We start from the raw sequence: 26,293 nt of genomic DNA on the forward strand, positions 1-26,293 counted from the left end.
GGCGACCATACGGCAAACAATAACTTTCCACAAGTATAATGTAGGGTTGGGCGATATCAAAAATATTCCCATGATAACAATAAATATCGCGATCAATGCCCATTTAGAAACAAAAAAAAACACTCAAAACATGTACTCGTGTTTCATTGATGCCCCCATGCAGTAATATCTCTTAGTTGCCCACCAAGAACGGGGTCACCGTCCCCCCCCCCCCCCCCAAATCTGATAGAACAGCCGCGCCCCCCTGTTGCTCCATTCATTCTCCATGGGAGTGCTGGAGATAGCAGTGATCAGCCATCAGAAAATGGGACATCCTAGTGGAAAACCCTGATAAGTGGGTTGTTCAGAGTGTGCCCATCATAGGTGCACGTTGTCAGGAAGGGCACCTTGGCATCATAATAACCTAACATACAGTCAGTCTTCTCCTCCACACAGCGACCTGCAGCCTCTGCTCCTCTCTCCAACAACGTGCTCTGTACTCTGTAGCATTTCCAACAAATCCAGAGGCCCCGCCCCCTGGATAACGAGACTCCGCCTCTTCCTATGACATCACACCTGTCAGTAGCAACCCCATTCTAGTCACTACCGATTGTATTGCCCACGCAAGCTGTCAACCCATATGCAAATGTGCCTGACGTCACGCCTTCCCATTGGTAGTTTCTACTACGGGATTTCCAGGCGTCCTCGGGGCTGATTGGTTGGGGTAGGTGGTCGTCATGGTGACTTCGGCCTGGTGGACTGTCTGGAGCCTGGGGAGCGAATGGAGCTAGAAGAGCAGGGGAAGTCGTCTCTTCCCGGGGAGCTGGGGTCCGGGGTGCCCGAGCTACTGAAAGCTTTATGGGAAGATCCCGAGAAACCAAGGCGGAGCCCGGGAGGCTGTGTGAGATCCCACCGGCAGCACCGCTACAGGCTGTGCCCACTGGCCAGGGAGAGCTATGGTAAGAAGGGGAAGGCGCTACAAAATGCCGCCTGTGACCTGTGTGTGCACGTTGTACGTGCGGTAACTGACTGCCGTCCAGTAAATGAGTCTGATGTTCTAGAAGTCAGGATACACACTGCTGGTAGGTCTAATGGCTGCACAGCTGGATCCTGAGGCACTGAAGGCACATACCACGAAAGTACAGCACTGTCCACATTACAGACATTGCTTCCTTTATTACCCCTTTTCCATTGTAATTCATTTTTCATTTTTTACCTTCCTAAAGCCACACTTTTAAAAAAAAAAAAAATTTTTTCTTCTATTAACGTATCCATATGAAGGCATGGATGTTTTCAGGACAAGTTGCTCTTTCTAAGGCCTCCTGCACATGAACGTGTGGGCAGCGGATCGCGGACCCATTCACTTTAATGGGTCCGCAATCCAGCCTTTCCGCAAAAAGATAGGACATGTCCTATCTTTTTGCGGAACGGAAGTACGGGACGAAACCCCACGGAAGCACTCCGTAGTGCTCCCGTAGGGTTCCGTTCCGCATCTCCGGATTTGCGGACCCTTTGAAGTGAATGTGTCCGCATCCGTGGTGCTGAATGGCCAGAGAACGGCGCCCGTGTATTGCGGATCCGCAAATGCGGTCCACAATACTGCAACGGAAAGCACACGTTCGTGTGCAGGGGGCCTAATGGCACTATTCAGTGTTTTGGGAATCTGGAAAATTGTGTGGAACTGGAAAAACCCAACTGTGCCATTGTTTTATGGGTTTCCCAATGCGGTAAAATGGACAGGTGACTACTTTCACATCTGTGTTTACCTCTCCGGTTTTGACATCATTCAGAGGATCTGAAAACCGCAGGAAAACGCTTCAGTTTTGTCCCCATTCATTGTCAATGGGGATAAACCAGAACGGAGCGCTCCAGAATGCCTTCCATTTTGTTGCGTTCCAAGCAGCAGTTTTGTGTGCGTCATGGGATACTGATCAAGACCGGATCCGGCGCCATTGACTTCCAATGGTTTTAGTACCGTATCCGTCTTGTTCATTTTAGAGATCCATTCTGAACAGATGCAGACGGTTGTATTATTGACCGGATGCGTTTTTGCTGATCCCCTGCCGGAGCCTTGTCATTACACTGCCGATCAGTGCGATCACAACCATGCCAAATGTATGTATCGTCTTTAATAGTTTTAAACAATAAAAAAGCTTTGGAAAAAAAGCTACTTTCCTCACCATATACTGACACATAACGTTTTTATATTCCATATGTGTATTTTTTTTTCACTTTTTATTCAATAATTTTTTTCCTGAGGTGAAGCAAGCAGTGTGTTTGTATACTTATTTTATTTTGACTATCCCATCAAAGGACATACCACCATTGGAAAGTGCGAACAAGCCTTAGGCCTCATGCACACGACCGTTGTGTTCCGTTCCGCAAAATAGTGTTACGTTGTTCCGTGATCCATTTCCGTTTTTGCTTCCGTGTGTCTTCCTTTATTTTTGGAGGATCACCAGATATGAAGGAAAGTAAAAAAAAAGTCTAAGACAGGTTTGCCATGCAAATGATAGGAAAAAAAACGGGCGCGGATGACAATCTTGTGTGCCTCTGCGTTTTTTAGCGGTCCGATTGACTTGAATGGGTCCGCGAACCGTTTTCCGTGAAAATAATAGGACAGGTTATATTTTTTTGACGGACTGGAACCAGGGATCACGGACGCGGATGGCAAACGGAGCATTAGCCGAGTTTTCAATGGACCCATCGAAAGTCGTGTGCATGAGGCCTTAAAGGGGTTGTCCCATTAAAGGGGTATTTTGGTTTTGCCGTTTTCAGCATCAATTGACAGAAAAAAACATGTGTAGGATAGTAGTAGTTGGATAGGGGCGCTCCCACTAGCAATTTGGAAAGCAATAATGGATATGAGGGAGCTTAAAATATAACTTTTACTAATATACCTTTTTAAGAGAAAAAGCGCCATGTACAGATAATTAGGATATGGCTTAAAAAGTATGGAACAATCTTACCATTCCGACGCAACCCTGATGGGCTCAACCGAGCGCGGTGGAAGAAATACACCACGTCCGGGCCGGTTGTTGGATGTGGTCGTTGGTTGTTTGTAGATGTAGACAGTGCAGGGGACCAATGTCCCTAGTGATCCCTAATTGGGGATGGGGGCATTGCTGTTGTGCACCTGCCTGTCTATACAGAGTTCCTACCCGCAAGGGGCGGCCCTGTCCGGATACCTTACCCTAGGATAGGGAGGTATCCCTATTATGTCCTATAGGATAGTTCCCCTTCAATTGACAGAAAACAGCACATACTATCACTTACTAAGGCCTCATGCACACGGCCGTTGGTTTTTGTCCGCAGCCTAGCCGCAGTTTTGGTGGCTCAGATGCGGACCCATTCACTTCAATGGGGCCACAAAAGATACTCTGTTCCGTGGTCCGCATAAAAAATATAAGCTGTCCTATTCTTGTCCGCACTTTGCGTACAAGAATATCCAGTTATATTAAAGGCTGTCCGTGCCGTTCTGCAAATTGCTGAACGCACACGGACGCCATCAGTGTTTTGCGGATCCGTGATGTGCGGATCACAAAACGCACAACGATCGTGTGCATGAGGCCTAATAGTGATTGTTCATCTGTAATGCCCCATTTTCCTGCACTCCGTCGTGGTCACATTTTCCACTGTGTTGCGTTTCTGTCCCGATGACATCACGTGCCTGGACCCTGCCAGGTAGACACAACATCGTCCGTGACCTTGCCTCTCATTCTCCTTGACCCTGCCCTGTAGAGTTGATGTCAGGAATCCTGCTGTGTCTTAGGCCTCATGCACACAAACTTATTTTTTGTCCATTCCATTTTTTTGCCGCCCGTATGCGTAACCATTAACTTCCATGGGTAAGCAAAAAACGGAAATGACTCCGTGTTCCATGTCCGTTCTGCAAAAAAATAGAACATGTCCTGTTACTGTCCTCTTTACAGACAAGGACTGTTCTAATGTGGGATGGCCGTTCCATTCTGCAAAATGCGGAACGCACACGGCCTTTATCAGTGTTTTGGGGATCCGCAATTTGCCCACCACAAAACAAACATGTGCATGAGCCCTTAGGGTGGGGGTTTTCCAGCAGGACTTCAAGCAGGCTGGATCCAGGAAAGCCCTCAGAAATTTCAGGGCTCCACACAGGCCCCATTTTTATTCACGCTGTTTAGCAATTACCATAAATGATGTGCTCACTATATTTTATGGGTTATTGTGATTACAGGGACAGCAATACTGTTTTGTGATATTTAATTAAAACTATAAGGCATAAAAAATCCCATCTTTACAGCAGAGCTTTTCTATAGAGGAGTCGGTACGGCAGCTGTTTGCTGCTCGGGGCTCAAATCTGACTGAAACCAGTAAAATCATCTTTATAGTAAAAGTTATGACAGAAAAATAGATTGTTTACTTATTTTCTGGAAAGTTGTTATTAAAAGAAATAAAGCAAAAACCATTAATGTTTTTGTAACATCCTTAATATGAAATATCTCAGAACAGTATCTGGTACAGTTGTAATTAGGGTTGTCTCGGGTATTGAAATTCCGATACCCAATCGATACTTTTATACCAGTATCGGTTTGGTACCGGGATTTCCATTTTTTCGATACTGGGCTGCGCAGTCTAGTATCACAGAACACGAGTGAGCTGCTGTCAGCGCGCTCATGTTCCCTCGGTAGCACAGGGGAGAAGGAGTCACTCTCTCCCTCCCCCTGTGCCGCGCTGCCAATGAGGAGAGAGAGGGGCGGGCGCACTGCGCCACCAATGAAAGTTAACGTCTAATACAAATACAGGAGTCGGTGCCCAGCCTATATGACAGGAAGCTGCAATCAGCGGCAGTTAACCCCTCAGGTGCTGCACCTGAGGGGTTAACTGCTGCCGCTGATCGCAGCTCCCTGTCGGAGGCAGTGTGCCGGCTGTGTGATTCTGCCGCTGACACACCAGCCTCCTGTATTAAACTTTAATTATCATTGGTGGCGCAGAGCGCCCTCCCCAGTATTAGAATATTTCAATAGTCAACTGACTATAATTCCTGTTTCTGGTATTGTGATTAAAATATAACCTTTATTTCTATTTTTAATAAACAATATACCACAAAAACATAAAGTGTTTTATTAAAAATACATATGGAGGGCTGGACTTTTAGAGGCAGTTCCTCTGATTTTTGGATAGAGGGAACCATGTATCACTAAAAGCCAAGTGCAGGCTATTTGTATCTATCTATATTGATACACTTGTATCTACCCTGTGTTATACACTTTTAATATCCTTAGTGTCAGCCGACACTAGGCATTATTCATCTAAGCCGCACCTTTGTTGGCTAAACATTCTCCTAAAGGACTTCCCTAAATTGTATACATGTATCCCTAAATGATGATCTCTCAGTCTTTGTACTACTTGTACTTGCCAATCCGAACTGACACCTGCAGGTCGCCTATCCCTGGACCTTTTGCAGCCCTGCCATAATTTTTAAAACGTTAGAAACACAGCTCCCCCAACATATTTCACCTCTACGCGGCGTCTTCAGGGGAATGGAGCTACTGTCAACCCAGTATTAAAAACATTTGGTGGCGCAGTGTGCCCCCCCCCCCCCACCCCTCAGTATTAAAATCATTGGTGGCAATGGCCACAGGGTCCCCTCTTCATTGGTGGTGCAGTGGCAGCTTGTGATCAGAGCCCCAGCAGTGTAATCCTGGGGCTCCGATCGGTTACCATGGCAGCCAGGACGCTACTGAAGCTGTCCATGGTAAGCACAGGACAGCAGGGAGAGTGTGAAGTCCTATTCACTCTAATAGAGATCTATTAGGGTGAATAGGACAAGGGATAAAAAGTATAAATCACCCCCTTTCCCAATTTTACATATAAAATATATAAACAATAAATAAACATATCACATATATCCACGTCCGAAAAGTCCAAACTATTAAAATATTTTAAAAAAGCAGGGGAAGTCGTCTCTTCCTGGGGAGCTGGGGTCCGGGTGCCCGAGCTACTGAGAGCTTTATGGGAAGAGCCCGAGAAACCAAGGCGGAGCCCGGGAGGCTGTGTGAGATCCCAAATATAAAAAAAAACAGCTTTTTTTTTGGTGTTTTATTTTTTTCGCGTGGTATTGAATGGAATAGAGTTTCGCAATACTTTTTTATGGTGTCGAAACAGAATCTAAATTTTGGTATCGAAACAACCCTAGTTGTAATCCTAATAACCAATACAGTATAGTGAGCATACTATTTATGGTGATTGGTAAAGGGCACAATTTTTTCAGTAATATACCATTTATTTAGTGTTTATGCCTGTGAAGAAAATAGCTTTTTGAGCACAGAAAATTCAACCCCTCCTGCAGAGCAGGTAAGTAGAGTAAGGGCTCATGCACACAAATGTATTTTCTGTCTGTGTCCATTCCGTTTTTTTTGTGCACCGTATGCGGATCCATTAATTTCAATGGGGCCGCAAAAAAAAACAAAAAGTTCTCCGTGTGCATTCTGTTTCCGTCCTATTATTGTCCACATTACGGACAAGGGTAGTACTTTTCTATTAGAGGCCACCTGTTCCATTCCGCAAAATACGGAATGCACATGGACGTAATCCGTATTTTTTGCGGATCCATTTTTTGGTAACTGCAAAATACATGTGGTCGTGTGCATGAGCCCTAAGGGCTCATTCAGACGGCCATATGCTGTCCGCAAAAATGTGGTTCCGTTTTTTTGCGGACAGTTCAGCATGTCCACAAAAAAACTCATTGTATTCTGTTTTTCGCTGTCCCATAGACTTGTCCATGTCCTGATTTTCACTGACAAGTATAGGACATGTTTCATTTGTTTTGCTGAGTCTTGGAATGGAAGAAAAGGGCCCCATGGAAGTTAATAGGGCAGCATCTAATGGTAACTCTTCTGCGTGACATACAGGTCTGGAGTTAAAATCCTGATGAAGGATAATAATAATAATTTATTTAGTAAAAGTCTTTGTGCTGGGAGAGGTCCCCTCCCCTAACACATATCCAACACAGCTTCATTAGTATTCACTGCATTGAAGTGAATACTACTAATGAGGCAGCCGACTGCTTGGATCTGTGATGTTCCAAATGGGAGGGGAAGGAGAGGTAGGGACCTGATGCTACAGGCACTCCCTATAAATCCTGCTCGGGGAAGTAAACGTAGGGTGCGGGTCACAGATCCAAATTATGCTAGAGAAGTCATAATTCACTCAGAACATCATCTGACTTATACTGAAAAATAATATAAACGCAACACTTTCGGTTTTGCTCCCATTTTGCATGAGGTCAACTCAAAGATCTGAAAATGTTTCTACATACACAAAAGACCCTTTACTCTCAAATATTGTTCACAAATCTGTCTAAATCTGTGTTAGTGAGCACTTCTCATTTGCCAAGATAATTTATCCCACCTCACAGGTGTGGCATATCAAGGTGCTGATTAGACAGAATGAATATTGCACAGGTGTGCCTTAGACTGCCCACAATAAAAGGTCACTCTGAAATATGCAGTTTGATCACCCAGCACAATGCCACAGATGTCACAACGTTTGAGGGAGCGTGCAATTGGCATGCTGACTGCAGGAATGTCTACCAGAGCTGTTGCCCGTGCAATGAATGTTAAATTTCTCTACCATGAGCTGTCTCCAAAGGCGTTTCAGAGAATTTAAAAATTAAATAAGATGTCGCACTCGAATAAATGGACCCCAAATCGGTGCACCTGTTTATTGAGACCACTCACTCAATGCAATAGGTAAATATTAAACAGTGTAACAGGGCACTCAAGAAATCCTGACCATGTGGTACAATTTAATATCTTTATTACTATTGTGAATAATGTTGCTTAAACCAGTCAATTGTAATAATCAATGGATGAATCAATAAAATATTTGATATCATTGAATAAAATATTTGATAATATTGAATAAAAATAATCTATTTACACAAGGGCTCAGAACAATATAGTGCAAATATCGACAATCATAAAATAAAATCTCAAATTCAATTGTTCAGTCCAAATTTGGTATAAACATCTGGGTATTGGTGCAGTCCAATCGAATATTGTTATGTCCCACTTCTCATTACAGCAGCGTCCCGCTGAACATGAAGTAGATAGCGGCGTCCCGCTATAAAATTACTTGCAAGTAAGATTTACCTTATATCAACCGAAGGTTCTCCAGACTTTAAACTTTGGGTCCTCTCCTCTCCTCAGAAGTGTCTGTGACACAATGTATCAAGAGGTTTACCTAGACGACGCTGTGTTTCTGTTGAATTTAACTGCCAAGTCCACCAGATCTCAATCTGTTGGTGGAAAAACTGCAGTGATGTTTGTAGCAGAGATATTCCGTCAAAGAAGGCTTCCAAGTGTAGTCTAAGTCGGTCGGTTTGGTGTACTTTGTTCCTTCAATGTACAGATGGGGGGTGTAGCACAGACGCGTTTCGGGTTCCAAGTTATTGCCCCTTCCTCAGTGGTAGCTCACTCTGAAATGTGCAGTTTGATCACCCAGCACAATGCCACAAATGTCACAACGTTTGAGGGAGCGTGCAATTGGCACGCTGACTGCAGGAATGTCTATCAGAGCTGTTGCCCGTGCAATGAATGTTAAATTTCTCTACCATGAGCTGTCTCCAAAGGCGTTTCAGAGAATTTGGCAGCACATCCAACAGACCTCACAACCGCAGACCACGTGTAACCACACCAGCCCAGGACCTCCACATGCAGCATGTTCACCTCCATGATCGTCTGAGACCAGCCACCCAGACAGCTGCAGCAGCAATCGGTTTGCATAACCAAAGAATTTCTGCACAAACTGTCAGAAACCATCTCAGGGAAGCTCATCTGCATGCTCGTCATCCTCATCGGGGTCTGGACCTGAATGCAGTTTGTCGTCATAACCGACTTGAGTGGGCAAACGCTCACATTCAATGGAGTCTGGCACGTTGGAGAGGAGTTTTGTTCATGGTTTTCACTGTTCAGGGCAGATGGCAGGCAGTGTGTGTGGCGTCGTGTGGGTGAACGGTTTGCTGGTGTCAACGTTGTGAATCGAGGGGCCCATGGTGGCGGTGGGGTTATGGTTTGGGCAGGCATATGTTATGGACAGCGAACACGGGTGCATTTTATTGATGGCAGTTTGAATGCACAGAGATACCGTGATGAGATCCTGAAGCCCACTGTTGTACCATTCATCCACGACCATCACCTAATGTTGCAGCATGATAATGCACGGTCCCATATTGCAAGGATCTGTACACAATTCCTGGAAGCTGAAAACATCCCAGTTGTTGCATGGCCAGCATACTCACCGGACATGTCACCCATTGAGCATGTTTGGGATGCTCTGGATTGGCGTATACGACAGCGTGTTCCAGTTCCTGCCAATATTCTGCCAGTAAGGCAAAACTGTGCACATTTCAGAGTGGTCTTTTATTGTGGGCAGTCTAAGGCACATCTGTGCAATATTCATGCTGTCTAATCAGCACCTTGATATGCCACACCTGTGAGGTGGAATGGATTATCTTGACAAAGGAGAAGTGATCACTAACACAGATTTAGACAGATTTGTGAACAATATTTGAGAGTAATGGGTCTTTTGTGTATGTAGAAAATGTTTCAGATCTTTGAGTTCAGCTCATGCAAAATGGGAGCAAAACCGAAAGTGTTGCATTTATGTTTTTTGTTCAATGTATATAATGCAGTAAGGTTGAATGCTGGTGTCATTTATTTTTTTGTATAACTAGAAAACCCCTTTAAGACAACTTATGGATAGGTCCACAGGATAGTGGATAATTGTCTGATGAGCAGGGGTCTGTCCACTGGGGCTCCTGCTAATCATGAGCGTTTCGGCCCTGCTCCTCAATGTGAGTGGGGCTACAGTCATGAGTGTACGCTTCAGCTCCATTCAACTCTAAGCGGCTGCTGGAGATAGGCGAGCGCTTGTACTTGGTTGTCTCAGGCAGTCCCATAGAGTTGAACTGAGAGGCGGACACACATGCACATCTGCTGCTCCATTCAAACAGGACAGGTCTCATTTACAGATCCTAGTTTTCGTGTTTAGCAGAGGCCCCAGCGGTCGGATCCCCGCCGATCAGACACTTATCCCCTATCCTCCTGGATGGTGGATAAGTTACATGGTACAACCCATCTGATGCCTTTTTAAGCCCATGTATGATTGCCACAGGCTAGGGAAGCAGGTTTTTTTATGAAATACTGCTGTGTATTCACACTTGGCAGATTTGTTCTGGAAATTTCTGTGTCTGAATGGGGCTTGTAGAAATCTATCCACATGGTGCAGAAACCATCTCGTTCAGATGTCTGGAACTGATATTCAATCCATAATTTCTTTCCAGTTAGCTGTTTCAGGTTATACTTGGGTAAAAGCCAATGTAACTTCTTATCTCCTAACAGCTCTTCGGAAGTTACGAGAAGCAGCAAATGGAAATGATCTAGACACAGGTACTTGTTCACATATACTATATACATATACTGTATCATTAAAGCGGATCTCCAGCCTTCTCTCGATTTTCCTCTGTATGTATCACAGAAAGTGTTGCACATACTGACAGTCACCATAGGGTAACAGCTGCATAGGGGAGTTGCTTTTTGTGCAATGTATGGGGGACGCATCCATGTTTACCTGCAACAGTGCCCAGCTCTGTGTGATCTCTCCAGGAGGAAGACCGGCTTACTGGTTACAAACAGCCTGACGGAGGCCAAAATAACCCTTTCCCTATGTCTGTTAAAATGGGGCCTTTGGCTCTGATTGACATATGCGCTGGGAGCTTACAGTAAGTATACACTGCAGACTCATTATGGAAAGACCTTAACCAGTGAGCCGGTCATAATGATATAGTAGCCCCAGTTACAGTGGGAATACGGCCCCCAGAGAGGTTGTAAAGGGCTGATCGGGGTCTGCTAAGTCACAGCAGCTCAGGTAGATGCCTGCCCAATTGATCACATGACTGCTGGGTCCGGAGCAGATGAACTCTGTACACTGTGCTCATTGAGCGCTGTGTATAGTGCGATGAGGAAAGCAGGGATGGAGAAAAAAAACAATCCTGCCCTCTCTGTGGGGAAACTAGCTGTCACTGACAGTGGGCTCTCCACTTCCACAGCTGCATGATATCTGAAAGGAGGTTTGGAAACTTCCATGCAGAGGTGTACCAACGTCCCACACCTGCATAGACAGTGGGAGGTCGGAAAGTGGTTAAAGGAAATTTGTCCTTAAAAAATGACCTATTGTTCAAATCACGTTTTTATGTTTAACATATTTTTAAGGAATTTTTGGTGATGTTATTTTTAACTTTCCATGTCAATATCTATATTTAAACAAAAACCATAAAATCCTACAGGCCACTAAGCCTAAAAGGCGCCTCTTCTTGGTCTGTACAGATCACTTCACTTTACTTTAGTTATCTGCTTATCTATACACCGAGGTAATATCATTACAGGCAGGATTAGAATGACAGATAAGACAGGATCCACCATTCACAATAAGTAATTGTCAGAGCGTATCTATTCTCTCCTGCACAGATCATGCCTAGAAGATGCTCCCATACAAGTCAATGAGGTCCCCTCCTGACCATTGTGTCTATGGCCCATGTGGCTGCCGTGAAGCAATTTTCCTAATGCTTTCTAAATGCTGTTAAGAGCAGCTCAGGCAAGATGGCCGCACCAGAATTATGTTCAGGAAATAGAATTTCAAAAAAATCTACAATCAGGAAAAAAAAAAATTAGAAAAAAAGGATGCGTTGTCATCTGGTTTAAACTGTCCGAAAAAAAATAGTTGACACATTTTTTGGTTTTCCCATGAATCAAGTTGGCAAAACGTGTATATAAAATGGATTAAGCTTTTTTTCTTCTTTCTCCAGTTCAGCACCTGCTAGATGAAGGAGCGGATCCCTGTGCCGCTGATGACAAGGGCCGTACAGCTCTGCACTTCGCATCCTGCAATGGAAACGACAAAATTGGTACAGAATTCGACAGAATGTATTTTACAGAAATCCTTAGATTTATCTCAGTGGCAGTTTATTTGCAAGCGATGGTTTTGTAGATTATTCTTCTGTAACTTGGTGGCGCAGTATTAGTGCAGCCTCCAGGAAGGCAGAATATGCTGTAGGTAAATCATCATATTCAGCATTTGTCAAAAGATCTCTTCTTAAATTCTTTTAGTGCACTTACTCTTGGACCATGGTGCTGATCCAAATCAGAGAGATGGGCTAGGGAACACCCCATTGCACTTGGGTAGGTGTTCTATGAGAATCTGCTACCATCTTCCCTGCATTGAGGAGCGTTATTTCATTGTATGTTTTTTTTTCCTTTCTAGCTGCTTGCACCAGCCATGTTCCTGTAATTACAACCCTTTTACGGGGAGGTAAGAAACCGATCCATGTTTCAGTAGAAAGAAAATTATATTCTTGTAAAGTAATAATCTTTTTACTAAAGTAGCTTTAGTTTTCACTTACTAGTATTTTATTTTTATTTTTTTCTTACATTTTATTGAAAGGTGCCAGAGTGGATGCTTTAGACCGTGCAGGCCGTACCCCTCTTCATCTAGCTAAATCAAAGTTGAACATATTACAAGATGGAAAATCACAGACTCTGGAATCCCTGCGACTAGAGGTGAAACAGGTGAGAGCTTGCGGACTATAATTTGCATTTGTAGTCCTGTGCCATCTGTCATTTATGATTTAAGACCTAGGGGCACATTTATTAATAAAGCCCCATAGCTGACGGAGGATCCTCCGAAGTTATGAAGAAATGCAGGCCTCTCCATAACTTCGGTGCATCCTTCGCCAGTTCTAAATGTGATACAGCTTCCGAGCTGCCTTATATTTAGACCTTTTTCTACACCTAAAACAGGAATAGAAAATTTGTAAATGAGACGGGCCTACCGCTCCTTCTCCACCCGCGCCATGCCCACAATTTTAGACCTGGCGTGAGCGGGTGAATTTGCAGATAGCGGCGCAACACCTGAAATATGGCTAATTTGGTATAATAAATGACCCCCTCAGAGTACAGACATAAGGAAGACCAGTATTTTAGGCCGGCCTTTGGTATCCCCTGCACTTGATCTGGGATTCCTAGTCATAAATTGCCATATCCTCTGACAATTCATGCACCGGAGTAGATTTTAGTCATTTATGTCAGAAAACAGGTGTAAATGATGATAAAAGTGCTGGGGCTGATTAATGCCCATATTCCACCCCTGCCACACACACCCTTTTTTAGAAAGTGGCGAGGGCAGCGTGCAAATGTTGATTATGCTAGATTTACTGTCAGTGTGAACGTAGGCATAGTCATGTCAGTTATCAGTGGTATAAACCGCGCCATATTAAAACATTGGCCATTTTATTTTCTTGCCCATATTCATTGTGGGACACAGAGACCATGGGTATAGCTATGTCCTCTAGGAGGCGTTGACACTATACCCCCTCCAGCCTGGAGAGAGAGCTTGATTTTTCTAGTGTCAATAGGAGGCAAGACCTCCCTGCTCTGCAGGGATCTCCTGAAGATTTTTTTATTTTAGTTTATTTTTTTTCCTTCTTTTTCAGATGGGACAACAGTGGTCGCCTCGCCTCCCTGTTCTCCCGGGGTCGAGTTGCGCCAGTGCCGGTCATCCGCACTGCTGCCTCCCCCACAGAAGACAAGGTGGACCAGGGCAGCCTCGCTTCCCTGCTCCCGCCAGCCAAAGGGTCACCTAGGTCCGCCAAAGAGAAGACCCTCCCGCCATACCAGACTCCTGCCACTCCTGTGCCAGCTGCTGAGGAGGTGACCCTGCTGGAGAACGTACCATTATGGGCCCACTTAGGGAGGGTGAAGAGAAGAGGAAGATAAGGTGAGTACACAGGACTAGGTGAGTATGTTAACGCTCTCCCTCCCTATTTGGCAAAGGAGCGCATAGCTGATAGCTCAGTGGTAAAAGCAATTGCTTCATACCCAGTGTTCTGTGTTCAAAACCCCTTTCACTTGGCTCCCTCCTTCCCCCTCCCTCTGGGCCAGACACCGGGCTTCATTTATCCTAGCCCTGGACCTCCGGTGGATTTCCTCCCCCCTCCCTCTGTGCCGACACTGCACGGGCACATAGGGGGTTAACAGCCACTATCTCCTGCAGGCACTGTTAGGCACAGCGGGCGGCCGAGCGCACCGCTATGCTCTGAATTTTTTCTTTTTACCTCGCTACAGGAGGGGAGCGGAGGAGGTTCCCGCTCCCCAGCGCCATAATCCGCCCTTCCAGGGAGCGGGTGTTAAGCGCGCTGCTCCAGAAGGGAACCGTGGGATCGTTTGGTTCCAGCACTGTGTCCGGGCGCCGTTAAATTTAGGCCCCGGTTTCACTTTGGGCCTACCCCTTCCTTCTTCCTCTAATCTCACTACATCCCGGGGCGGCGCACTTCCCCCTCTGTGCCCCGGCCGGCCTGTCAGTAGAGCGGGGTGCATTCCGGTCGGCCGTGTCCATAACTTTTGCGGCCTACTAATAAAGAAAGTCCATTTTGGGTCCTGCCCCCTCAGACCTTATCACCGCAGGACCGCCCTGTCTATATCAGACTGGGCCAGTGTCCTAACACGGACAGAGGAGGACCTCTCAGTTCTCATTCCACCCTCCGGGCCGTTTGGTTGATAGGCACCACCTGCGCAATCCAATGGTGATCCTCCAGACCATTCCAATCACCCTCTGGGGTCGTTGGTGTTAAAGCACTACCTGCACAATCCACTGTGGACCTCTGGACCTTCCCAATCACCCTCCGGGGTCGTTTGGTTGATGAGCACTACCTGCGCACTCCACTGGGGGACCTCTCGACCTTCCCAGACAGCAGTACTTGTCGTATGCATTACCCCCTTCCTTAGGCGGAGTATTTGCACTACTACTGGATACAGTACTCCCTTGGATATTACCTCCCTCCATGGGGTCTAACCGCACTAGAGCTGTTTCGGTGCCGGCAGTCGGCGTTCCCCCTCTTAGTATGTGGCGGAACTGCATTCCCACTGGGGGGCAGTACTGACTGTATGCATTAGTCTCTTCAATAGGTGGTGCTATGGCATTATCCCTGCTTCAGTGTTTACTGTATATCTTACCCCCTTAAGTAGGTGGGGTATTGATACAGGACTTTCCATATGCTTGCCCTTTCCGTAAGAAGCGTATTCTCTCTACTTGGATTCAGTTCCTGCTAGATGCATTACTGCATTGCCACCCTTCATGGTGGGGTACTTGCACTACCACTGAGTGCAGTGCTTGCCTTAAGCATTACCCCCTTTCATTGGTGGGATAATAGCAACATTGCCCTTTCCACTGTGCTCCACTACTGCGGGGAATGAGTACACATCTTGGATGTTGCACTTCAACTACGCCTGGGCTATAGAGGCATTAGCTTCTTCTACAAGTGGAGCGTAGCGAGTATCAATACACGCTGGTGCCCTGTACTCTTATTCTAATGGTATTCCACCAGTGGATACTGTGGCTGTTTCCACGTTGTGTCCTTTTCCTTCGGTGTCTGTTTGGGGCATGAATATGACAATCTCTCTCCTCACGGGGTTGCCCAGCGCCAGTCATGTGTCCTAGCGTCCCCTATCTCCAGGGTCCTCCATTGAACCAATATGTGTCTTCAACAATGTGTAGTGCGTACACCATGGCACGTAATATCGAGTATTGCACTGACTCTATATTCTCTATCTACCATTCCTGATGTGGGAAGTGGTTGTGCTGGCACTCTGGTTTAGCTTTGCAGCGTGTTCTCCTCTGCTGGTGCGGAGTTTTCGCTGGTACTAGCATTCGCAGTCGCTGCAGTGTGGCATTCCATCAGGTAGGGGTTCTACCCTGACGCTGGCTTGGTGGTCGTTCCTGTTCAACGCCCTTCCCAGGTGGAGGGTTTAAGATTAGCTCTCCTTCCCTGGGGCAGTATGATACCATGGCTTCTACTGGATTCCTCTAGTCTGCCCATCAGTTTGTGCTGGCGGGGCACGCTGCGGCTCCTACGGTACAGGGGTCCGGGAGTAGCCTTTACATACTCTGGCTCCTCCTGCACGGTTCCTTCGTCAGGTGACGGCTTCTTCTATCGCTGAACTCGGTGGCGTACGCTGTATGGCCTCCTCCTTAGGCGGAGTATGGCACCGCCACTATCATCCGGTGGCTACTTCTGTGTAGTGCCAGTCTCGGATGAGGAATGGGCTTCGCCCTGCCACTTTTTACTCAGGCTCAGGGTTCACGGCCACTCCGCAAACCTTGGTAGCGCCTACGTTACTACTTCCCCTCATCTATGTTGATGCAGGGTATTGGTTCTGTGTTTTTTTTCTTCCAAGTCTTGTTCCGGCCCGACTGTTGGGCTGTGACGTTTTTCCAAATCCTACCCGTATCTACAACTACCTCTCTCATTACTTTACTTGACTAGTGACTGCCATGTCAGTCCGATGTAGTCATGACTTTTTTACTGCACATTCCATGGCTAGACTACAAGACTCACCACGCCAGGATGAGCGGGGGTGCTGTCACGACTGTTGATGGAGTTTCGTTCCTGGAACGGAACACCCCTTCTATTCCTCCTCGACGCAGGAGTTTTCTTCTCTCATCTTGGTCAGGTCAAAATTTCCGTCGAGCAGTGTTGCTACACCGTCAATACACGGTCGCTCACGGAACTCCACCGCCGGTAATTCTCATATCGTCTCTACTTTTACCTATCCAATGTGTTGATTCCTTGACTTGTGGTTGGACATGCCTCATTCAGGCGTTTTTTTTTTTTTTTTTTTCTCGGTAGCTTATCAGCCAGCTTCTCAGTCTCCCCACAAGCCTCTTCGGCTCGGGGGACATTGGTGGACCACTTATCATTTCCGTGGAGCGCTTCCCTTTAGCAGGGGTGGATCCTGCGGTCCTGGGTTTTTGGTTTGGCCATTATTTCCTTGCTGTGTCAGGTTCGGTGCTGTGTATCCTTTTCCAGCGTCCTCTGACTCACCCGGGGCCCATAATACCTTCCTTTAGGGAATGGCATATACGGTTCCACCATACCGTCCTCATTTACCGCCTTGGGATCTGACCTTAGTCCTTTCAGCACTTCGGAATTCTTCCCTTGAACCTTGCGGGAGATGTCACTCCGACTCCTGTCCTGGAAGGTGGTCTTTTTCTTGTGGCTATCACATCCATCAGACGGATGTCCGGGTTGGGGCGCTCTCTTGCAGAGAACCTTCTGGTTCTGACTGGCATAAGCGGTTCCCCGGCCCGTTCATTCCTTTCTCCCGACAGTAGTCTCTGGTTTCCATTTCAATGAAGAAACTGTCCTTCCATCACTGTGTCCCTCCCCTTCACACCCTAGGAGAAGGGAGTTAGGTCATTTGGACGTTGTCAGGGCTCTGGCGATCTATTTGCCAGCCTCCAGTTCCTTCCGGCGTATGGACTCTCTTTTTTTTGTCATCCCAGAGGGTCCTCGCTAGGCATTGGCGGCCTCCAGGGTGGCAATGGCACGTCTGCATTTGCTTAAGCATACTGCACCCGAGGCAGGGTTCCGCCCTTCGGTGTCACGGCTTACTCCACCAGAGCGGTGGGCGCTCTTGGGCTCGGAGGATTCAAGATTCGGCTGCACAGTTGTGCAGGGCGGCTACTTCTCCTTATGCACATTCGCTAAATTCTGCCAGGTGCACACTTATACATCAGCGGGTGCCGCCTTGGGCCACATGGTCTTGCAGGCAGCAGTTCTTAGTTGTCTGCAGGGGCGCTTGCTCCATGGGTCTGTGGTTTTCCCTCCCTGTGGACTGCTCTAGGACGTCCCACGGTCTCTGTGTCCCCCAATAAATATGGGCGAGAAAACGAGATTTTTGTAAAACTTACCAGGAAAATCTCTTTCTCACTCTTCATTGGGGGACACAGCACCCACCCAGTATTGCTGTTCGGCCACAGTGGTGGCTGTTGCTGGTTAGAACCTGGTTCGGTTCTTGGCATTGTTGCAGTTACACGTTTTTCGTTGGTTTACTTGCTTCTCCTACTGCTTCTCACAAACTGAAGCTCTCTCTCCAGGCTGGAGGGGGTATAGCTGCCAGGGGAGGAGCTAACCGCTTTTACTAGTGTCAACGCCTCCTAGAGGACATAGCTATACCCACAGTCTCTGTGTCCCCCAATGAAGAGCGAGAAAGAGATTTTACTGGTAAGTTTTAAAAAAACTCTCATTTTAATATCCATGCTTCACAATACAAATAAGCAGATTTACTAATCTAGTCTGACATTTAGACAGTGTAAATTAAACCTTTTGGAAAAATGCTGCATTTTTTTTGTGGCAGGTTTCATGCACTTTTTAGTGCCAAAGCCAGAAGCGGATTCAAAGGGCAGGGAAAATTCTACTTCCTGTTGCATCTACTTCAGTCTTTGGCTCAAAAAATTTCTTCAAAAACTGCAGTGGGGCTGAGCACAATACCGAGCACAGCCACTATACAAGGTACGGCGCTGTGCTTGGTGAGCACGGAGAAGGCCGCGGTGCTCTCAGGAGTGCTGCTGCCTTCTTAAGCAGCTGATTGGCGGGGGTCCCGGGTGTCAGATTCCCACCAATCAGATACTGATGACCTATCCTGAGGAAAATCCCTTTAATTCTCTCTCCGGAACATGATTATGGGGATGGCCATATTGCCTGAGCTTAACAGCATTTAGTATTGCCTGGCGTGCATGCTGTACCTGCGCTCCCTGGACTTTGTGTGGCTGTCATGGCCCATAAACAGGTAGGAACTAGTGTTAGGGACCACTCATAGAGGCGACCTTGACGTGGTGAGTGGCTTATTACGCTTTGGCCAAAATGTACACCAATGCCTCATTCAACATCCAGCATAGAGGCAGGGCGGAGTGCTGGTTGCAGAGTGCTATTGCATTTGTGTTTTTGCGTTTGTATGTGTATTTCGCCATAGCGATGTGCACCTGCATACAGGGTTGTGCTGACTGAATCCCCCACATTTTTTCTTTGTAGCATTTAGTAAGTATTAAGAAAATTGCTCTACCGCGGCCCCATGGGCCATATCGTTCCAGGCAGATTAGAATGATAGGCAAGCAGGTAACTGCAGTAAAGTGATCTATGCAGGCCAAGAAGCGGAACCAATTATTAGGCTTAGGCTACTTTCACACTCTCATTTTGGCTTTCCGTTTGTGAGATCCATTCAGGGCTCTCACAAGCGGTCCAAAACGGATCAGTTTTGCCCTAATGCATTCTGAATGGAAAAGGATCCGCTCAGAATGCATCAGTTTGCCTCCGATCCGTCTCCATTCCGCTCTGGAGGTGGACACCAAAACGCTGCCTGCTTGACTAAACTGAGTCAACGGATCCGTCCTGGCACACCATGTAAGTCAATGGGGACAAATTTTCTCTGGCACAATAGAAAACGGATCCGTATCCTATTGACTTTCAATGAAGTTCTTGACGGATCCGTCTTGGCTATGTTACAGATAATACAAACGGATCCGTTCATGACGGATGCATGCGGTTGTATTATTGTAACTGATCCGTTTTTGCAGATCCATGATGGATCTGCCCAAAACACGAGTGTGAAAGTAGCCTTAGTTGCCAGTGCAAATACTGCAGGATTTAGTTTTTTTATTAAATATAGATATTGACATGGAAAATTTAAAATAACATCAAGAATTATTTACTAATACTTTTAAACATGATTTAAACAAAAGGTCATTTGCTGGTGACACATTCCCTTTAACTTTTTATTTTCCCCCTTAACCCCTTTAGGGACCCATGACGTACCTAAATGCGCTCTTGTCCCGTGACGGTTGCCGCAAACCGCAGGTCAATTCAGACCTGCGGTTTGCGGATTTTACCTGGTGCGGCGGCGTTGCCATCTGGTCCCCATGGGGCTGTAGGGGGGACCCGATGGCATGGAAGGCAGCGCAATGCCTTCCTGAGGCATCAGCGCTGCCTTCCGGTGAAGAGCCTGTGAGATCCGTGACAACCTGGTCTATAAAAATATCACATGATCTAACCTGTCAGATGAATGTTGTAAATAACAAAAAATAAAAACTGTGCCAAAACAGCTATTTCTTGTTATCTTGCCTCACAAAAAGTGTAATATAGAGCAACCAAAAATCAAATGTACCCTAAACTAGTACCAACAATACTGCCACCCTATCCCGTAGTTTCTTAGATGGGGTCACTTTTATGGAGTTTCTACTCTAGGGGTGCATCAGGTGGGCTTCAAATGGGACATGGTGTAAAAAAAAACAGTCCAGCAAAACCTGCCTTCCAAAAACCGTATGGCATTCCTTTCCTTCTGTGCCCTGCCGTGTGCCCGTACAGTGGTTTACAACCACATATGGGGTGTTTCTGTAAACTACAGAATCAGGGCCATAAATATTGAGTTTGGTTTGGCTGTTAACCCTTGCTTTGTAACTGGAAAAAAATTATTAAAATGGAAAATCTGCCAAAAAAAAATGACATTTTGAAATTGTATCTCTATTTTCCATTAATTCTTGTGGAACACCTAAAGGGTTAACAAAGTTTGTAAAATCAGTTTTGAATACCTTGAGGGGTGTAGTTTATAGAATGGGGTCATTTTTGGGTGGTTTCTATTATGTAAGCCTTGCAAAGTGACTTCAGACCTGAACTGGTCCCTAAAAAGTTGGTTTTTGAAAATTTATGAAATATTTCAAGATTTGCTTAGCTTAGCTTGTAACATCCCCAAAAAATAAAATATCATTCCCAAAATGATCCAAACATGAAGTAGACATATGGGGAATGTAAAGTAATAACTATTTTTGGAGTTATTACTATGTATTATGGAAGTAGAGAAATTGAAACTTGGTATTTTTTTTTTTAGAAATAAAAAAGTTTTTTTTTTACTTCATTTTACCAGTGTCATGAAGTACAATATGTGACGAAAAAACTATCTCAGAATGGCCTGGATAAGTCAAAGCGTTTTAAAGTTATCAGCACTTAAAGTGACACTGGTCAGATTTGCAAAAAATGGCCAAGTCCTTAAGGTGAAATAGGGCCGAGTCCTTAAGGGGTTAAACCGACTTGTTTTTTTCCACCTGTAGATTATCCAGATGTTACGGGAATACCTGGAAAGGCTAGGCCAGCAGGAACAGACAGAGCAGCTCGATCAGATCTGTTCCAGACTACAGAGGACGAGCACCAAGGAGCAGGTAAACCAGACATGTCTTGTATACTCCTCCGTTATTACTTTCCAGTCTTACTAAAAGTATCATATGCAATTCTGAATTGTGCGGAGTTTACATGATATTACTTGTTTAAGTGATTGGTGTTTTTTTTTTATTAAACGTCTGCATTCAATAATAGGCTGGGGGAATTTACTAACTGATTTTATGTCAATTTTCTGGTGTATAAGTTATACATTTTGGCAAATGCCAGATTTGTGCTAACATTTGTGCCTTTTTCTGTTTGCCTCTTCCCCCCCTTCCCCTTCCTTTTCAAAAAAGAGAGGAAAAGAGGGTTGAGTTTAGAGCAGCATGACCTTTAGTCACGTGCACACGTGTGATGGCTGTTTGCAGAACCATTGCATTCTATGGGGGCTATTCACAGGACTGTTTTTTTTTTTTTTTTTTGTTTTGTTTTTTTAACGGCCCGTGAATAGCAGCCATCTAAAAGTAGTACATGTCCTATTTATGGCTGTTTTCACGGCCAGATGGACCCCATTGAAATCAATGGGACCATTTTTAACAGCCGCCAACAGCCATTAAAATACAGGTACACTAGTGCAATATGGCCTTTTAGAGGTTAAAAAAATAAATAAACCTCTCATCCACTTGCAGAGGCAGTTGCTCCTCTTGATTGTAAAGGACCTGCGCTTAGTGTAATGTCACGGCGCGATCATGATGGGAGCACGAGATGACATCATTAGGCTTAGTGCATGTCCTTCACAATCAAGAGAGGAGTGACTGTCTCTGCGCCTGCAAGTGGATGAGGGGAGTGTTTTTTTTTTGTTGCTAAAAACAAACCTCAAAGCTGAGGACCACTATGGGAGACATTGGGGGCCACTATGGGGGATGTTATAACAGATGGCGCCACTATGGAGGACATTATTACTGCTGAGGACCACTATGGGGGACATTATGTATACTGAGGGCACTTCAGGGGTTGAGATAAAAATAAAGCCCAATTAAATTCATCAGTTTTTCATGGCCATTTTTAAGAGCCATGAAAAATAGATTAAAAACAGCCAGAATATGAAGGCACATATGGTTGAAAAGAGATGAGTGAATTTCATATTTTGAAATTCGTTCATGCTTTGTTTGGTGGTAAAAGCAGAATTGCTTTATGGATTCCGTTACCACGGACCATAACGCAATTCTATGACAGAATGCATAACGGAATGCCTTTAGAGGCATTCCGTTATTCATTTTGTCATAATAGGAGTCTATGGGCTGCAAAACGGATCCGTCCTATTTCCGTTATGCAGGGGAGTCCTCTCATGCATAACGGAAACTGGACGGATCTGTTTTGCAGCCCATAGACTTTTATTACGACGGAATGAATAGCGGAATGCCTCTAAAGGCATTCCATTATGCATTCCATCATAGAATTGTGTTCTGGTCCATGGTGACTGAATCCATAACGCAATTCTGCTTTTACCACCAAAGCGTGAACGAATTTCATAACATGAAATTCACTTATCTCTACTGACAGTGTGTCCGTTTTTAATGGCTGTGTGCATATAGCGTTAGTGGACTGACTGATTTAGCACTATAACTTACTCAAGAAATTGTCATAAATTTTGACATAAATTTATGTCTGCTCATGGCAGGCGTGGATTTGCTTTTCTGGTACAAAACAAACCAAACAATGCTCTAAACTTGCACTCCTTGATAAACATGTATATGTGCCAGTCTCAGGTTTATTTTTTATATCCACGGTTCTCAGGATTTGCTTTCTTTTGCAGGTGGATGAGGTGACGGAATTACTGGCTAGCTTCACATCACTCAGTCTGCAGATGCAGAACATGGAGAACAGGTAGTCAGACGTGCAGGCTTCATCATCAGGAGTGCTGAATGTGTCATTCTTTCATTCTTGGTATGTTGTAAACCTGCCGGCTGTCGTAAGAGTCTTGCCATCCTGCACTTTGATGGCTACCATGCAGAAAGCTCAGAAGTTTTGCCTTCTAGGTGAATTGATGTCTGCATACTTTATTTGGCCTAATGTACACTCAACATTCAATTCCAGCTTAATGCCTATTTTAATAGCTGCATGCATTCCCCATGTAATAACAATCCCAGAGCATCTATTCTTGTGTCTCTATGTTGTCCAATTGCTTTATTATTTCAACTAGAAGTTATGAATGAATTGCTAGCAGTCTGTAGTAAGGGTACAGAGGGGTGGTAACCAGTTGGGGGGGGGGGTACCTGCACAGACTCACTCTATACAGTCAGCGCTGCCATTTTCAGCCTGTGCAGGTTCACACCCCCAACTGGTTACCTCCCCTCTGTACCCTTACTGCAGACTGCTAGCAATTCATTCACAACTTCTAGTAGAAATAATAAAGGAATGGCAGAACATAGAGCCATAAGAATAGATGCTCCAGAATTGTTATTACATGGGGAATGCATGAAGCTATTAAAACAGACATGTCAGGAGTGATAAAGGGTCCTCTTTAAGGAACGTTTGTGACGAAATTGAACAGTAAGGAGTAAAGTGCTATTGAGTAAAGTGCTATTGTGACAATCTTCTCTGAAGCCTTTCATTTCTGATGTGTGGTGCTATATATTTTCATACTTTCTTGTGAAATTTGATGTTTTTTGGTGTATAACTGTGTTGTGTGATGTGCTGTGTCCCTTATGCTTGATCTCTGCACATTTCAGCATTGTCCATTTATCCCTAACCCCCTATAGCTGCAATTTTACAGTATCCTGTGGAGGCAGTATTATTTATACAGATCCATTAACTAAGCAACTGACATTAAAAGTAAGCGTTGTCTCCCAGGCTCCATTCACACTACCATGAGGGCTTCCATTTATAATAGAGCTGTGACAGCTATAACCAGTCCATTTTAAAAGGATCCTCATGGATCACATTGACTGTCTATTCTTGCCGTCAAAAAAAAAAAGAACTAAAAAACGTAAAGTATGTATTAATCTGTTCCTTCTGAGCAATTGCAGGACACGTCTCTATTTTGGCTTGACAAAGAACTGAGAGCATAGATGTACTTTTCATGGAACTGGAGATTTTTTTAATGCTATTTTCTAGTATTTTCTTCTATATGTAGTCTGTTATTAAGTAACCTTCTAAAGGGATCTGCTTGTCTCAGGCATTTATGGTATATCCACAGGATAATGCTATAAATGTCTCGTGTGCAGCTCTCACGATCTCACCTTTGGATATGCACATATCTCTAGAACAGGGATCCTTATGCAGCATTCCCACTGGCTGGTGCATCCAGGCTGCGACAGATTGCCGGGATTACAGTGCTATGCTGCTTCTGGACTTTGTGAGATCTGGAGACAGAAACAACATAGCACAGTGAGTTTGGCTGTTTTTGTAAACCTGGCCAGCAGGACCCACCAGATAGGTGTGGGACCCAGAGATTAGACTCATATCTGTCAGACAATTATAGCATATCCTGTGACTATGCCTTAAATGTTTGAGAAGAGAATATGCCTTGATGGGGAGGTCGCTGGTGGCAGTGTCTTGTGCTCTTTTCCCAAGTTTTGATACTTTTTTTTTAAATATGCAAATGAGGCCTTTGGTGCAATGAAGGTCCCACCGTTGCTCTTGTTGCACCCAAGCTCTCTGGCTGCTTTGATTGATGGGGCCAGACAGTAGTTAAGCAGAGAGGGAGGGACTGGCCTCAGAAAGGAGCAAAGCTTGGGTGCAACAAGACCAATGGTGACACCCTCATTGCACGAAAGGCCTAATTTGCACATTATAAAAAAGTATCATAACTCATGAACAGAGGTTTGGATCAACAAAAGAAAAGCAGTGTTTTAATCAGGGGAACCACAGCTATGTGTATATGCCAACAGTTTGATGACAGATTCCCTTTAAGGCTCATGTGTCATGAGACTGCTACACTTCATACTGAGATGTCTGGAAACAGAGCTAAGATCACTCCAAATAGCTGAGCACCACATTACCACATTTTTTTCTGTTCGCTAGACAAGGGTGGTGTGGCTCAACAGGAAAGGAGCACAGCTCCTGAGGTTGTTTACCCTAGAAGGGCCTTTTTGGCACACCCTCCAGCGTGGCCAGAGCCATGCTTAAAGGGGTTCTGCAGTTTGTTTTAACTGATGATCTAGTCTCTGGATAGATCATCAGCATCTGACCGGCGGGGGTCCGACACCCGGAACCCCCGCCAATCAGCTGTTTGAGAAGGCAGCGGCGCTCCAGCAGCGCCGCGGCCTTCTCACTGTTTACCGCTGGCCCAGTGACATCACGACTAGTATCACTGGCCTGGGCGGGGCTAAGCTTCATTCACTTGAATGGAGCTTAGCCCCGCCCAGGCCAGTTGACACTAGTCGTGACGTCACTGGGACAGCGGTAAATGGTGAGAAGGCCGCGCCGCTGCCTTCTCAAACAGCTGATCGGCGGGGGTCCCGGGTGTCGTACCGCCGCCGGTCAGATGCTGATGATCTATCCAGAGGATAGATTATCAGTTTAAAAAAAACTGTAGAACCCCTTTAATCATACTTACCTGATTCCTGCCGCTGGGTTCTGGCTCCTTTGCTTCGCTGCAGCTCTCAGGTCTCCCTTTGTTAATACCCATTTTGATGTAGGTTACGTGGCTGCAGCAGCAGTTATGTATCCCTTATCTTACTGGGTCATGTGATGCGTGGGAGGGGGGGCACGTCACCACCACAGCCAGTCATTGGCTGCAGCGGCCATGTGACCCATGTCAAACCGGACAGGGAAAGAGCTGGAGCTGAGCCGGAACTCAGCGGCTGGGATCAGGTAAGTATGATTCCCTCCACAGATCTAGCCATGCCGGCGCTGTCTGCCTGAAAAGGCCCCCAGGGGTGAACAACCCCTTTTAAGATGTGACATGGACCAAAATTTGGCATAAAGACAAACCAATACATGGTGTCTATATCATACAGCGTGATCCACTGTGATCAGTCTTACGCAACTTTAGACTGCTTGGTCTTAGTTTACATTGTACAAATATTAGACAGGATTAGTAAATCTGCCCAGTGTTTGTTTGTTTTTCACGTATTTAATTTCATGGATGAGAAGGAAAAAATAGTTGAGTTAATTTGATAATGTTTAAAGTTGTACTGTGCAGTAGGCTGCAGGGCATGATGAATGTTTTACATATTACTCTATTTTCTGTCTCTGAATACGTTCTGCATCTGTTGTGCTATGAACATGACACTGACTATAATGTCCTTTAATGCTCTGTCATTTGAATTTTTATTAAAAAGATAAAAA

The 26,293-nt window shown here is 45.3% G+C and overlaps 1 protein-coding gene across 1 annotated transcript; it reads left to right on the plus strand.

Annotated features, from left to right (window-relative positions):
• Window positions 1-686: 686 nt before the first annotated feature.
• ANKRD54 (ankyrin repeat domain 54) lies at window positions 687-25,170 on the plus strand. The gene is made up of 8 exons (XM_040407643.1): window positions 687-938; window positions 10,362-10,409; window positions 11,825-11,923; window positions 12,126-12,197; window positions 12,280-12,327; window positions 12,460-12,584; window positions 20,953-21,060; window positions 22,815-25,170. Exons 1-8 carry the CDS (start codon window positions 761-763, stop codon window positions 22,887-22,889), a joined length of 753 nt encoding a protein of 250 aa, XP_040263577.1. The 5' UTR covers window positions 687-760; the 3' UTR covers window positions 22,890-25,170.
• The last annotated feature ends 1,123 nt before the right edge of the window (window positions 25,171-26,293 follow it).

This window comes from Bufo bufo, chromosome 9 (assembly GCF_905171765.1).
Source record: "Bufo bufo chromosome 9, aBufBuf1.1, whole genome shotgun sequence".
Classification (NCBI taxonomy): Eukaryota; Metazoa; Chordata; class Amphibia; order Anura; family Bufonidae; genus Bufo; species Bufo bufo.